This window comes from Crocodylus siamensis, chromosome 8 (genome assembly GCF_052110815.1).
Source record: "Crocodylus siamensis isolate JL-2025a chromosome 8, ASM5211081v1, whole genome shotgun sequence".
Taxonomy (NCBI): Eukaryota; Metazoa; Chordata; order Crocodylia; family Crocodylidae; genus Crocodylus; species Crocodylus siamensis.
Window position 1 is genome coordinate 67,804,062 of NC_143402.1, and position 15,755 is coordinate 67,819,816.

The following is a 15,755-nucleotide window of genomic DNA, read 5'->3' on the forward strand; positions in this document are numbered from 1 at the left end:
GAGATGGCAGAGTGCCCCAAATCTGTTTTCTGTAATGATTCTTATTCCAGTCAAGCATCCGGATTCAGTCATAAGAACAGCTTGGACCTCCCTGCATCTTCTGCAATGCTTTGATTTTCAAAGAGTCGGACAAATGTAGCCAGAAATTCATTTTATTTGGAAAAGCAACAGCCACAGAGGGACTTGAATGCACAATCTCCTGATCCAAAAGCAGATGCCTTACCCGTTAGGTCATGCAGTCAGCTATGGCACTGCCCTCCCTATGTCAAACAGGGATTGCAAGGAGCCCCTTGTGATTTCCTTACTGTGAAAACAGGCAAAGAAAACGCAGAAAGCTGTTTCTGCTGGATCCCTCTTCATTTCTGAAAGTCCCCTTGTGTTATTTCCATATACAGAGCATGTGGTGTCTTCAAGGTCCGGTGAATCTCTTGCTCTTAACAAAAAATAAATCTCAAGATAACAGAAGTCCCCCCACCCTTCCCCTACCTCAGCTATCCCTGCAAATATATGAGGGAGAGAACATAGCTCATGAGATTAACAATCTGATATGGAAGGGTGCTTCGATTTAAAATGTCGGTGTCTTATTTTATCAGCTGTTAAATGTACCTGATTTAGGTGCTTGCTACGGTTGTTATACTGGGTGAGACTCCCTCCCTGGGGTGTTGGGCACACTGTCAAAGGTGATGGGGGAAGATTTGTGGGTGACTGGCTTTAAAGTGAGACCCCCTTTGTCTTTAAATGCAAACTGAGTTTGTTTGATCCTTTTGTGCCCGCTCCTCGTGCTTCACTCCTTTCCATGAGGAATCCTCTCGGAGTCAGGAAGCATTGGTATCTTATTCTAAATTGGAAAATGGATGACACGAACCATGCAACTGATTTGGGAAGGAATAGTAGAGATTTATAATAGCCATTTATGTAGCTAGATTTCTGGATAGATCTCTAGACCACGACCCCTCTCCATCGTGTCTGCGAACTCTCCTAAGGATATAGGACTCTTTTCTTCTAAACAAACCGTATGCTAGCTTACTCCCTGATTTGCTGTCCCTTGCAGAGACAAGTAGGAAAGCTGGCTGTTTGGGAGGAACAATAAGTCTCTATGCTATACCAAAGGTCTCCAGGTTTAGTTTTTTCAAATCATTTAATATGTGAAAGAACTCTCATTTCTTTTTAACAACTCCTTCCAACCTTCAACTTGCAACCTCTCTTTCAACCACTTTGCCTGCAGCAAGAAGAGTGCATTCTGTTGACCACAGTTGGAGGCCCTTTGAATTGTATCAATAAAGATGCAAGAAACCCAGACCTACCGCATCTTGAGTATCTTGGTGACCTCCGGGAGATTGTGCCGCTAAGTAAATGTTAATCAAAAAGCAAAAGACCCAAACCCCATTGAAACCCTGAGCTTCTTTGTGTAAGTGAAGTAATCAACAGAAAAGGACGAGGACAACGGTCCCATATTTTATTATGTCTCATGCAATCAGAAGGCTCATCTAGCAACATACAGCAATTACAAGACGACGATTATCTATCTAGGAAGGTTTTAGACTCTCCATTAATGGACTTAGAGAGTAGGTTAGGCAACTATCTAGCCACTAATCTAGCTCATTATTACTCAGCTACAGCTGATCCTGTACTGGGGTAAGGGATAGACTAGCTGACCTTTCAAGGTCCCCCCCATCCATTTTCTATGAGTTGCCAGAGTCAATAACTCACTTGAGAATAACTATTGCCCCTTTACACACTCATTACTGATTAGTGAAGTTAGCAGCGCTGAGTTTAAAAAGCCAAACTGACAGAATGGCTTGCAAGGCAATCAGTATAAGTCCTCTCTCCTTCCTTTAGCTCCCTGTGGTGACTGCGTCTTCTCCGATGACACAGATGGTCACAGGCAGCTTCACAGCTAATAGCTCCACTTGATGATAACAAAAGCAAAAAACAGAACAGAGACAATCAGATGAGTGTAGGAAAATACTTTCTCCAGGAAGATCAGGGTCTGCTCCCATTCCAGCTCAGCTTGGTCCTCGTCTTGCGAGGAAGCTAATTGTTGGATGATTTGTAGTTCTGAGTGGCGCTCTTTCAGGAACAAGACAGTCTCTTTCCCTTCCTTTCCAGACAGGTTAGGGTCCCAGGTCTCCCCTTGTCCTGGAGGTACCTCATCTGAAGGAGGCAAGAAGAAGTAACCACCAAATATACATTTCTCTCCGTTGGACAAAGGGGACTTTTCATCACTAAATCGACCCATGTTAATTCTTTTTGGGAGTGATGCCTGTGGCTAGCATTCTTATTAGTTTTGTTCCTGGCCTGGCTCTTTACACCAATGGGAGCCAACCTTGTTGGCAGCTGTGCCACGAATTAGCCCTGCATGCTTCCCAAATGCCACTCTGGGCCCTTTCCCGTACCCATTCTGCTGCTCAGCTTTCAGCTTCCTGCCCTGTACGTCCTTGTCTGATCTGACGCTCTTCTTTCTGCTCCCTGCCCTATCGCTGAGGCCGAGCAGTTAAGGGGTCTTGCTGCAGCTCCAGAGGTGTGCCTCCAGTCAGTCCAGCCATAAATGGGTACTCGGTCATTCAGGCAAGGATGTCAAAGACATCTGCGTGTGATGCTGCATCATTGCCTTGTGTGCCATTGGCTGGAGACAGTAGTGCACCTTAACCACATTAGGCAATGTGCTTGTGGACTTAGGGACACATTTGACCCGTCATGTTATGTATACAGATTACTTCCTTCACTATAAAGTATTTAATTGTTGGTGATTAGTTACCCACCGTGATGGGTTGCAAGGTTCCCAGATGTTTTCTTCTCCTTCTTAAAGAATCTCAGCAGCAGCTTCCTTGCATTCAGTAAAGATCTTAGGGGCTTTCTTTCCTTCAGGGTCATCAACAAGCAATTCTCCAACAGACAAATGACCATGGACAAGAATACACCCGAGAAAAACATAGCTGCAAAAGCCAAAGCAAAGAGGTGAGCCTGATGTCAACTCCCATGCTTGAGCACAAGATTCCCTGGCTCAACATTTCGAAGTGTCCACTTGGGAGGTGTTTTTGGACACCTGTGGGTCTGCTTTGGTCAAAGACAATGGGAAGCTGTGTGCGCTCAGCAAAACTGAAAACCAGACCCAAGGTTCCTGAAGTTGGGCATCCAAAACCAGAGGTGACCAAAATCAGAAGCCACTTCTGAAAAAGAAGGCCAAATGTCCACACAAACTCCACCCCCCCGCCACCCTCCACCCCCATCATCATGGAGCTTGTTAATCACTTGGTAGTGGAAAAGCATGTGTCCAATTGTGTCTGTTGTGTGGTTCCCTCAGTACGGTAATTATTTTATAGTGTCTACAACCCCTTCACTGGGTGTTCCTGTAATTACGGTTCTAATGAAGACGGGTACCTATTACTGGTGGACTGTCAGAGGCAGCAGGCAGAATATCATTCAGGATCCAAGATAAAACACAGACCTCCAGGATAAGGGTAATCTTGAAGTTAATTTTGAAGTCAAAAGAGGCTGGTGTGAAGGAAATGGCTATATCCAGCAAGAAGAGGGCACAGGTCGGGAGGATCATATTTAAAACATGTAAAATAGGTCTCCTCTGCATGACAATCTGCCAGGAAGGGCAACAAGACAACACAATGAAATGGAGGCAAGCAGTTCTGAGTTACGGTGGATTATTTGCATACTTCAGCAATTTTGAAAGCATCCCAGGCACAGACAGGCTCTTCCACACTCAGGTCTGATTTGACTTAGGAAGGAATAGCCCTCTCACATGCTAATCACCCCAGATCTTTAGTTAGTCTAAACAAAAGAAATTCATTAGTGCCACACCAGTTTGCACCTACTGGGCACCTAGCCCTCCTACGTGATAAATAATCTACCATTGTCAGGACAGACCTGTATCTGCAGGATATATGATATGATACCATCATCCTCTGATATCATCTGATACCATCATACTTCTGATACAATATCATCCTCTATGAACACCCCTGCTCTCCTTTTCCTCTCTCTTTTTCCCTTGTTCCAACCACTCCATTTTATTTCTCCCCACTGTAGCAGGGCAGTAAGGTGCCTGCTACTGAGAGCAGTAGTATGAGCTCAGTTGCCAGTCACCAGGGCAGCACAGGTGCGGGTTGCCGGGGCAACCAGTCTGGTCAGCTGACCGGAAGGGGGCAGGGCCTGGCCTTTATAAACAGACAGGCTGCCAAGGAAGAGGGAGCTCTGTTGGAGCAAGCAGAGCAGAACATAGTAAGGAAGCCTGATGGCTGGAGAGTGTCTTCTTGATAATACTGGGTGGAGGAAACCCTGATAAGGATATATGGGAGGGATAGCCAGGTTGGCTTGAAGTTTATGTTGTATCCCAGGAGTGGGAGTTTTCTGTTTTGGGTTGTGATGTTACACCGGAGGACCAGGTGAGGCTGTATGGGTGGAGGAGGCCTCAGGGGAGCTCCCCAGCAGTAGGGGGGGGTTCCTGGTGCCGCAGAGGGCGCTGCGTTTAGGGGCTCCCGACCCCAGCCCCAGTGTGGGTGATTATTGGGATGAGCCCTGGTGGGGTGTAGGACCCAGGAAAGGGATCTGGGGGCCACGTAAGGCTGAGGCCGCCTGAGCCCCAATTGGGAGAAGGCCATGAGGGCGTAAGACCCAGGAAAGGGGTCTGGAGGCCAGGTAAGGCTGAGGCCACCTGAGCCCCAAGCGTGGGGAGCGCAAGCGAGGCCCCAGCATGGGCGGGGTGGGCGGGGAGCGTGAGCGAGGCCCCAGTGCGGGCATTGAGAAGCCCTGGAGAGGAGCCCTAGGAGTAGGCATCTAGGGACATGAAGGCCCGGTACAGACCCTGTAGGTTAGGGTGCACCAGGGTAATGAGGCGGAGCGTTAGCCGAAAGATATCAGAGCCCCGTGCCAAGGAAGGGTAAAAAGGCAGCCTCCCTTCAACATATTAATATCAAAGACGTGGCAGGCAAGATATCGAGGGTGCATAAAACCTAATCTGGCACGGTCGGTAGGGGGTGCTAGGGGAGGTCACGGCACCCCTAGGTCCTGGCCTGGCACACCCACCCATGGTTTCATTCTCTTCCACCTGTGCTCTGTCCGCTCTTACCCCATTGCTGATATCCTGTTTTCTCAATACCAATAACAAAGTACATCCTGCCCTATCCAGAAAGGATCAGGGTGGCTTATACTAAATGCTAATGACCCACAAGTAAGAAACAACAGTGGGCTCCCTCAAAAGACACCCCAAAATGCCACCTGTTACCCCACTCCAACTTCTGTGCCTACCACTTTTCCTTCTAAATCCCTCCATACCCATTCATAAGGAGCAAACGGGACATAAACCAAAAGCCCTGCATCCCAAACTCTCAGACTCTGGAGATGCCCAGACCCAGATGGATTTGAATGGTGGGTTTCTGAAAGGTGGGAAATAGAAAAATAAAGCTGGAAAAGGTCTCAAGATGTCACCTTGTCCAACTGCCTGCTAAGGCAGGATCTAGCTACGACAGCCAGGTCATCTCCTACTGAGATACTAGCTAAGCCAAATCCTGCTTGGTAACTGAGATCAGGACCATTCCTGGCCATAGATGTAGAGAAATCTGAATTTTCACTTTAGAGCAAAACAGGGGTCTGTCTTATCCAGAGCCTCCTGTCTGCACCAGTGACTATGCAATACGCTTCAGAGAAGGGCAAACCAGACTTCTCAGTGATGTCTTCTTGATTTGGTGAATGGGCTAGAAATACACATGGATTTCTGGATCCTAGTTTCTAACGGGGCAGGGTTACATGCCATGTTGCTACATCACCTCACAAGCTCCATCAGAGACTCGCTACAGTATATTTTCCAAATGATTTCTTAGTTTGATGGCCACAAATATGGGGAACTAGACTAGGGCCAAGTGCCCATTGGATGTAGCCATATGCTCCATATACCCATTTTACAGTGCAAGCTGATGTAATGGTTCCCCTTGCTGGCAGTCACGTATTGCTTCTTTTAACACAACCTTAATGGAGATGTATCCTGGAAAGCAGCCACATTATACCTTTGATTCCCCAGGAAAAGTTACTCTAACATGGCACTCCTGCCATCACGCCAGGGATCACAGTACTCATGCAGACCCCCAGCACCCACACTGGCCGTCAGAGGAGGGTCATTGAGCTTTGAGTTGGATAAGGAAAGAATTTGCTTATGTGCCAAGTAGTCAATTTTCTTGAACTTTTCATTCCCAATCTGAGCCTATAATCATAGAAATTAAGGTCTGGAAGGGACCTTGAAAGATCATCAAGTTCAAATTTCACCCTCCCACCCCCCCATCCCTTGCTCTGGGCAGGAATACTACTGAGATCAAATGATCCCAGCAAGGTGTTGGTCCAGTCTCCTCTTGAAGACTTCCAAGGTTGGACACTGCATCACCTCCTTGGGAAATCTGTGCCAGATTCTGGTCACCCTTACCATAAAGAAGATCTTCCTTATATCCACCTGAAACCATTCTTTAACAGTTTATGGCCATTTCTCCTTGTCCTCCCCTGGGGTGCCCTAATGAACAATTTTTCTCTCCTGCTCCCGATGTACACCCCTTACATACTTATAGACGGCCACCAAGTCCCCCCTCAGTCTTCTCTTCCCCGGGCTGATCAGTCTCAGATCCCTCAGTCTTTCCTCACCAGGTTTGTCCTCCTGGCCCTTAATCATTCGTGCGGCCCTTCTCTGGACCTTTTAAGATTCTCCACATCTTTTTTGAAGTGCTGCGCCCAGAACTGGACCGAGTACTCCAGCTCACTCTCACCAGCGCTGAGTAGAGAGGGAGTCTCACTTCCTTAGCCCTGCTCCTGATGCATCGGCTAATGCATCCCAGTATGCTAACAGCTCTGTTGACTGAAGTGTCACACTGGCAGCTCATGTTCATCCTGTGATCAACCATAACCCTGAGGTCCCTTTCAACCATTGTGCTGGCCAGGACATCTCCTCACCTATACTCATGTCTCTGGTTACTTCTCCCCAGATGAAGCACTCTGCATTTATCCTTACTGAACTGCATCCGGTTCTGCTCCACCGACCTTTCTAGCTTGTCCAGGTCCGCTTGGATCTGCATCCTATCCCCTAGCATAACTGCTTTTCCCTATAACTTACTATTGTCTGCAAACTTGGCAAGCATGCTTTCCACATCCTCATTTAAATCATTGATAAAGATGTTGAACAGCACAGGGGCAAGGACTGAACCACTGGTCACCTCCCGCCAAGATGATACAGACCCGTCCAGTACCACTCTGTGGGTTCAACCCCTTAGACAGTTCCCAACTCATCTGACCATGGACTCTGCTGGCCCACAGTCCCCCAATTTTTTTTATAAGAGGGTCATGGGAGACCATTTTGAAGGCTTTTGACTAAAAGACCTGTTACCTAAAAGACCCCAGTAGGAATCACTTCATTAAATCCATTACCTGGTAGGTGACCATACTAAAGTACATCCCATCTGCAGAACTGTTGTGATGTAGGACCCTGAGGTTTATGAATTTCCACTCTCCGTGGGTGAGGTGGTAACTGAGGCTGCTCCGAGTGGCCTCCTCTGAGGTTTTAATATTCTTCAGGATCAAGTCCTGAACTAGAACCAAAAAACGACCAAGGTCAGGCACCGTAGAGACATCTTCCCCATTCGATGGGTGTATGTGGAGAGTTGCACTTCCACCAGAGCACAACATGACTGCAGCATGGCAAAAATGCAGGGGAAAGAGGGACACCGCCAAGCCTCAGGAGTGAACAGAAGAGGGTATGCATGCACCCAAGAAAAAATGCATTCTGGGGGCAGGCATGTGTTGCAAAACGAGGGAGGAGATGAAGAATTGGGACTGAGCCTGAGGGGCTCAGGCAGGCCCTGAGGTGGGAGCAGGGGCCAGGGATTGGGAAGGATCTAGGAGAAAGATGGTGCTTGGCAAAGGAGGAAGCCACATTCTCCCAAACACTCAGGCATGTGGCCACGCAGTTGGGCTACCTGGGTATACAGTGGAGAAAATAGATATGTTGCACCTCTGTTTCTCAAAGGGAAACTTGTCGGTTAGCAAACCGCAGAAGGCAGTGAGACGATACACCTGGACTTTCTTGATCTGCCCATTGCTTTGCACATGGACAAAGAGACTCGTTGAAGACTTGTCTTCATCTGCTCTGAAAGGAAAACGTAGTCAGGCAACCCTGGTTACGCAAGACCAGGCTTATTAGGCTCCACTGCTTGGAGACTGTAATGGGAGCTTCTGTAAGGTCTATCTGTGCACTGCATTCATGCATGGGGGCTCTCCTTTGAGAGCAGCAGTGAAGCAACAGGGAAAGGGGGACAGAAAGGTCTGACCCTAGGCACATATACTGGAGTGAAAAGGGAGAGGCAAGGAGCTCTCAGTGGCCAGCCCCAGTCTCCCAGTGCTGCCTCCTCAATAGGGTTTGCAGGCAGGGTTCCCATTGCCTCCTTTGTGGGCTTTGTCTACAGATGGGAGAGGGATTCTTGGCCCGTGGGCAACACTTTCATAGACTAGGGAGCAGATCCAGGATTTGGCAAGGGGGGGAGTGGGTAGAGGAGAAGCAACCTGTGCTGCAAGGGTGGCTGCACCCACCACACCCAGCTTCTCCCCGTGCCCTTCCCCACTGCCCACTGGTGGAGGCGCACCACGCCGGGGGGAGCCTCCTGGGACTTTTTAAAGTCCTCAAAGCAGGTAAGAATCTCCCCCCTTCCCCTCCACGGTTGAGTCACATCCCCTCCCCACCTCTTCCCCCACCTGCTGCTGCTTTCCCTGCTGTCCTGGGGGCGGGTGAAGCTTCAGAGCTGCTTCTGCCTTGTCCAGCCAGGCTTGGTAAAGACCGGGGTCAGCTGGGAATGTGACATGACAGCAGCAGCGGGCAAGATAGATCCACCCTTCCTGGTGCCCACTGGAGCAAGTGCAGGGAAGGGGAATCCCTTCTCCCCATTACTGCTGCTGTTGCTGTCCCAGGTGAGCTCCCCCACCTCCCCATCCTGCACTTCCAACAGCCCCAGGAACCGGTCTGAGACTTCCCCAGCCCCCAGGACAGTGGGGAAAGCAGGAGGAGGAGAGGGGCAAATGGAAGGGAAGGGAAAGGACACACATCTGAGCATGGAGGGGAAGGGAGAGCAGATTCCCACTTGCTTTGGAGACTTAAAAAAAAGTCAGCAGAGGCTCCCACCGTGTGACCCAGTCTGAAAGGGACTGGGTACAGCCCTCTGGACCCCACCCCTGTTATATGCCTTCCAGAAAGTCCCAGATCATGAGCAGAGGGGCAAACCAGAGCTGCCCTATGTCTGCACTGAGGACATTTCCTGAGGGCTTTGGTGTTTCCTCTAAAAACAGTATTGAGGAGAAACAAGTGAAATCAAGAAATGTTACTGCTCATCAATGAAGATCTCTGGTGCCCAGAAGAGACTTGCTGGCATAGAAAAGGAAGAAATATTGCAGAAGTCCAGGGGATTCCAAGACACAAAATCATTTTTCCATTCCTGGGGGCGAAAAGAATAAGGATTGAGTCTGGTCTTGGCAGCTTTGTCACAGGGAATGAAGTGGTCTATCAGCTATTGATAAGAAGGCTCTTACCATTGTCAGCCAGAAATAGAAAGTCGCTGTCTGCAACTTTTCTCTCTGTAGAGAAACAGAACAGAGGAGAGCAGGGATTAAACCCTCTGGCATTTTTCTGATAGCAAAGAAAGGAAGAGGAGAGATTTAGCTTCCTACTATGGAGATGATGGAGGCAAAAGTAAAATCCAGCTCCACTTCCACAGGTTCTTTCCAGTTCCTCTTGGGTTTGGTGTATAAGAAGAGATCACTGTTAGAGGTGATGTTCAGGTACTCAACCACATCGTGGTACTTGCAGATCTGCCCTGGATCTGCCTCTGCTGAAGATAAAATGAAAATGGCTGGATATATAATAATTTGCCTGACATCTTTATGATAAGGTAGTCTCAGAGCCCCCTCTCCTCTCAGCTGACTATTCCTTTCTGAAGCCAGAGGATGACTTCATGAGAAACGTGCTCTCTTAGCAAGGCACAAGCCCACCTGGGTCCCGTGTTCATTCTCACTGGGGAGCAGTGGGATGGAGAATCTAGCTGCCCTTAAAGTTTTCTTTTTTCTTTTTTTTTTAATTTCATGTCTTGGGCCAAATTAGCTAAATCAGTTCCCACTTCTATTGACTGAACCGAACTCAGTTGTTCAGGTCTGTGTGGCACTACCAGTGGCAAGTATCCTGCTTCCCAGACTCAGCAGCCTTGGGTTTCAGATATTCCCAAATCCACGATGGCAGGCACCCTATGTGCAAGCCCCAAGCCCGGAGGCCTTGGGGTTCAGATGTCCCATAGTCTTGCTTGCCTCTAGCCAAAAGGCTGAAGGAGCAAGCTAGAAGAAAAGCCCAAGAGCAACGCCCCCCCATTGCCGTAAAATATGTAGCTGAGATCCTCCCATTGGGAGGCTACAGTAGACTTTCATAGGGGTGCCTGTCCACAGTGCAATGAACAGGTCTCCACCCTCAGCTATATCAAGTTATTCAAGGTTGGGAAGAACAGGATCTCCCTTTCCAGGTCCAGTAAAACCACCTTGACCAACACCATTATCATGGTGTCTCCCCTGCCAGGTAGGTGAGTGCAGAAATTTCTGAGAGAGGAATAGGTCAGACTGCACTTACCAGGTAGCAGAGCGAGCAAGAGACTGGCTACAACAGATCCCAACATCCTTCCTGTTGCCCTTAGGAGATGATGATTGAATTGGCTGGCTCTGAAGACAGTGTGTGATGGGGTGGCGAGATGCAGAGGTGAGGATTATGTGCTCTTTGCTGGGCGGTAGACACCACTCTGCACTTTGGTGACGATGCCTTTAGCTTTTTGATTGTTTCGCTTCAGCTGCTGCTCTGCTGCTAACCCCAGCACACAAAGAAATAAAGGCAGGATCAGAAATAAGACTTGAAAATGCAAAGACCATTTGCATTTTTCATCTTTCCAGCTTAAAAAGAGTGGGCCATTTGGGGCTCCAAGGTTACCATGGCACTGGTCCAGATTTGTAATGGAGATTTAGCACGACATGTGAGCCTGTGGCTAATGAAAAGCAACTGGATGAGTCTGAACCTAAAGTGGATTTAACAACCTGTTTTTTCCTCCCTTAGCCTCTCTGATGGCTCTCTCCATACTGCCTAATTAGTATAATGCTCCATTGCAAATTATCTCAGATGGGATTCCTAGCTACCCTGCCCCCCAGGGTAGAAGGAAATGCACTTGGAAATTAAATTTGCCTGAGTACTCAGTCTTGGGCATGGATAAAAGCCCAGTCTGGGAAAGATTTAACTGGAAGATACATCTGCGGTCTGGGTCTTTATATAAATGAAGCTTTGATGTGAGACTGTGAATCCAATATAGGTGGCTTTGGCAATTAGACAACAGATAGGAAAAGGGCTCTGTAACAGGAGTGCCACTTTCGGAGCCTCTCCGGATGCGCAGCTCTGTCCTCCTGCAATGGGCCAATCGCCCGCCCACTCTCGTCTGCCACGACTTAATCTTACTTATAATTGATGGTTGATTGGAATTAGCGGGAGGCTGCCCATTTTTGTGCGCTCCGATGGCAGGGGATGCTGCCTGCGGCTCCTTTTCCTCCCCTGCACCACAGCCCAAGCCTCGCAGATGGTGCCTGTATGATCTAACTTGGACCATGTTATTATGTTTTGGCCCTTCCTTTGTCCTTGGGGCTCCTTGCCACCCCTCCTCACTCTTGGGGCTCCTCGCCACCCCTCCTCACTCTTGGGGCCCCTCACTACCCCCTAACTCCGGGACTTCTTGTTGCCTCCTAGCTCCGGAGCTGGGCCAATGCACCCTGCCCCTTCCTGGGGCTTCTCTCCGTGCAGCCGCCCCACAGGGCTGGGGTCAACACCCCTCAACACCACACCACACCAGCGCAAACAGCTATGCCTACCCGGCACTGCTCACTGTGCCCCACAGGGCACCAGGAACCCCCAGATTACTGGGGCACTCCCGTGAGGCCTCCTCTCACCTCTACAGCCTCACCTGGTCCTCCAGTACTATACAAATAAACACAAACCATAAGCCAACCAGCTATAACCCAAAACACAAAACCCCGAGCCGCAACATAGCAGCTTGACCATTCGGGTCAGGGCATACATCTCACCCTACCAGAGAGAGGGAGAGCACGAGTGCACATCAACTCCCAGCAAGAGCCCAGGGCTATTCCAGCCATCAGAGTTCTCCCCTTTGTTCTGGCTGAGCTCCTCCTCCCTCGGCGGCTGGAGAGGAACTGCCCTCCTAGCCTTCTGCTTGGGCTTAAGAAGGGCTAAGCTCTGCCCCTTCCTGTCCCTAGGTTTCCCCAGTTGCCAGGGCGCAGTCCTGATGACTGGCAGCTGCTTCCCTCTTCCCAACACTAGGGGTCTCTCCTGAGCCACCTCTGCTCCCAGTTGCAAAGTGCCTGAGAGAGCCCTGACAGGCTCATAGAATAAAGTCACAGAAACTGCAGTTTGGTCCATGCCTAGTTGCTTTATCTTTAGCTTACTTAGGGTGAAGTTACACATTACACTTAATCCGTACTAAGGGCACTTAAAATGCGGGTCTCTGTACATTAAAGCGCTTGAACTCGTGCTAAGTTCCCCCTGAGCATCTCAAAGTTTTATGCCACTTCAGGTGACTGTTAACTCTGGGCTGTGCAACCTAGCTCATGTTAAGGTAACCTCAGTCTGTTCCATGGAGATCAAATGGGCCATTTGCAGTCCACCAGTATCCCAGGATGCACTGCACAGAGCAGGGGTAGATCCTAGGTGTTCTGGGTCCTAGTGACAGCCCTGATTACCAGCCCTCTAGCCCCAAGTCAGAGCTGTGCAGGCAAGAAACTGTATTAACTCTTGACATTCGAGTGCTTACAGTGTGCCCTAATTTTAACACTGCTTAGCGCTGAAAGGATTTAGCGCAGTCTGAGTTTGACATGGAACTTCACTCGTGAATTCTGCGCCATCTGGCCCAACACTTAGTGGGTTGGAAGCATTTCGTATTATTAAGCTGATACTTCTCACTTAAAGGCCCTGTTTTCTAGTGCTTTCAACTTTGCTAGGCTTTAACCATTTGGGCTACAATCTGGCATGCTGCCTGCCCACCTCAGATGGATGTATTTTTCCTTTTCTAGGAACTTCAGCCCAAATGGCTCAGAAAGAGGAAGAGTGCAATACGTTGTTTGGCCTGTGTTAGATTCTGGTGAGCCTTTTTTCTTTCAGAGACATCAGCACCCACATGTGTTGAGGAACAGACTTGACGTTTGGCAGGGGAAGGGAGGGGCTGGGGTCGAAATCTGCTGTGATGAACAAGGCAGGGAAAAGTCGACGAAGTTATATCCTAGTTTGCATGTTCTCAGTGGAGACTTGATAGGACAATGGTGCTCAACCTTCCTGCACCATGGGCTGGATGAGTGGTGAGGGGCTGGCTAGTCTATGGGCTAGATCCCATGTGGGGCTGATGTGCGGAGTCCATGGGTGTGATTGCATATGCTGGCCTGACCCTGAATGGTAGATCCAGCCATGGCCTGACCCCAAGCACTGGCCCGGTTCTGTGTGTTGGATCTGGCCATGAAACAACTCCACACACGGGTGTGTTCCGACGTGTGGGGCTATGCCATCCAGTCTGCACAGCTTGAGAAATCTGGAAGCTGTGGCAATGAACGCTGTCACTGATCCCCTACTGCCAAATTTCCAGACAGGGCTTTGTGGTCTGGATTCAGACCAGGGGCTGGAGCTGGATCACCCCCATGCTAGGACATTACAGCTGAATTCCCTGGGTAGTCCACTCACGCTGGCCATGCTCTGCAGGACTTTCTCTCCAGCTGCAAGTGCTGGCTGGGCAGGAGGGACAGAGAAGCAGGTAGTGCTCTGAATCCACTCCCTGCTGGAGAGAGGCAGCTCAGAGGAGGAAGGTGCCTAAATCAAATGTAGATGGGACAAGAGTTTGACTTGTGTGAAGAAAGGGAAGTAGACTCAGATAAGGGTTAGGGGGGAGGGGAATGGACAGCAACCTGGCATGGGATGTGAGAGCTCAGGAGCTTGCCTAGGTACCGCTTGTGACTTTTGCTTGTGCATCTGTCAGACTGCAGACACCATTTGGATTTCATGTTCTCCACTGTTCTTCTTCTTTCAGGCTTGGCTGGAATTCAAGGCTAAAGCCGGAGCATCCTTGGCATAAGTGCTTTTCCTGTGGAAAGACCATTGCACTATCCAATTGGCTGGCCCCTACTCAGGAAAATTGTTTAATAGGACAGAGGTCATTTATCAACAGAACCAGGTGTCTGTAGTCACCTGCTGGGGTGGAGCAGGCAGTCTCATGATAGAGGAATCTAGGTTATAAAAGGGCAGGCATTGCTTTACTGCGGTGACTATTTTGACTGGTCCCAAGCAGAAGAAAGCTGCTGTAGGAGATGGATGAGGGGAGGGAGCCCTCCCTGCTCTGAACAGATGGACAACCCAAAAACAGCCATGGAGAGGGTGAGCTGGAGTAAAGGGCAGGGCATTTGGGGAGTTTGTTTTCTAAATGGTCCCTTATGGTTTCTCTCTTAAGCGGACAGCAATTGTGCTCACAACTCCTGAGCAAAGTCTGAGCGTGGATTTTGTGCCTCCTTGAGGAAGTTAACTGTAGGGCAAAAGGTTTCCACCTGGGGTGAAATACTGCATAACACAAAAGAGAGATACAAGGCATATGATTAGCATCTGGTCTGTGTGCCTACATGCCCCAAACTGGGGTCAGCGCCTTGCTCTGCCTGGTTCCAGAAACTGGATCCAAGTTTGGATCCATTCACGCCAGCTTGATGAGTGGCCAACACGGGGATCTCAGCCAGTTCTGTGAGATACAGGAGCCCGAAACTACAGCTGGAAGTCTTTGTGGGACAAGTGAAATTGGGAGAGCAGAAAGGGACTGGAATTGGAGCCAGTGAGGAAATGGGGTGGAACTGGGAGCCCATGCAGCACCCATATAGGCTCGGCAGTGCTACGTTGGTTAGCACTACAGAAGAAAGAGACTTGGGGGTCATCATTGACCACAAGATGAACATGAGCCTGCAATGCAATGCTGCAGCTAGTAAAGCGACCAAAATGCTGGCGTGCATCCATAGATGCTTCTCGAGCAAATCCCGGGACGTCATTCTCCCCTTGTACTCGGCCTTGGTGAGGCCGCAGCTGGAGTACTGCGTCCAGTTTTGAGCTCCACAATTCAAAAAGGATGTGGAGAAGCTTGAGAGAGTCCAGAGGATCTTCATGATCAGAGGTCAGGAAAACAGATCTTACGATGACAGGCTGAGAGCCATGGGACTCTTTAGCCTGGAAAAGTGCAGGCTCAGGGGTGATCTGATGGCCACCTATAAGTTTATCAAGGGTGACCACCAGGATCTGGGGGAACATTTGTTCACCAGAGTGCCCCAAGGGATGACGAGGTCCAACAGTCACAAACTCCTGCAAGACCGTTTCAGGCTGGACATAAGGAAGAATTTCTTTACTGTCCGAGCCCCCAAGGTCTGGAACAGCCTGCCATTGGAGGTGGTTCAAGCACCTACACTGAACACCTTCAAGAGTAAATTGGATGCTTATCTTGCTGGGATCCTATGACCCCAGCTGACTTCCTGCCCTTTGGGCAGGGGGCTGGACTCGATGATTTCCCGAGGTCCCTTCCAGCCCTGATGTCTATGAAATCTATGAAATCTATGGAAGGACAGAGTCCAAACAAGGCATCAGGGAGGCAAAGTGGGAATGGGTGTGCAAGGAGCCTGGGAGC

At 49.4% G+C, this 15,755-nt stretch overlaps 1 protein-coding gene across 5 annotated transcripts in view; it reads right to left on the minus strand.

Moving 5' to 3' along the window:
- Positions 1 to 1,449: 1,449 nt before the first annotated feature.
- LOC149858954 (5-hydroxytryptamine receptor 3A-like) overlaps positions 1,450 to 15,755 on the minus strand; it is a 17,504-nt gene continuing 3,198 nt past the window's right edge. Inside the window, exons 1-10 of one of the 5 annotated variants that reach the window (XM_090061242.1) lie at positions 12,135 to 12,247; positions 10,643 to 10,867; positions 9,700 to 9,860; positions 9,562 to 9,606; positions 9,358 to 9,467; positions 7,962 to 8,131; positions 7,414 to 7,574; positions 3,382 to 3,592; positions 2,763 to 2,936; positions 1,450 to 2,154 (exon numbers count right to left, since the gene is read on the minus strand). In XM_090061242.1, the coding sequence (XP_089917368.1) occupies positions 1,898 to 2,154; positions 2,763 to 2,936; positions 3,382 to 3,592; positions 7,414 to 7,574; positions 7,962 to 8,131; positions 9,358 to 9,467; positions 9,562 to 9,606; positions 9,700 to 9,860; positions 10,643 to 10,688 (1,335 nt within the window). In that variant the 5' untranslated portion in view covers positions 10,689 to 10,867; positions 12,135 to 12,247 and the 3' untranslated portion in view covers positions 1,450 to 1,897. Of the gene's footprint in view, positions 2,155 to 2,762; positions 2,937 to 3,381; positions 3,593 to 7,413; positions 7,575 to 7,961; positions 8,132 to 9,357; positions 9,468 to 9,561; positions 9,607 to 9,699; positions 9,861 to 10,642; positions 10,871 to 12,134; positions 12,248 to 15,755 lie in introns of those variants that run through there. The other 4 variants (XM_090061241.1, XM_090061240.1, XM_090061243.1 and 1 more) reach the window with 4 other exon arrangements.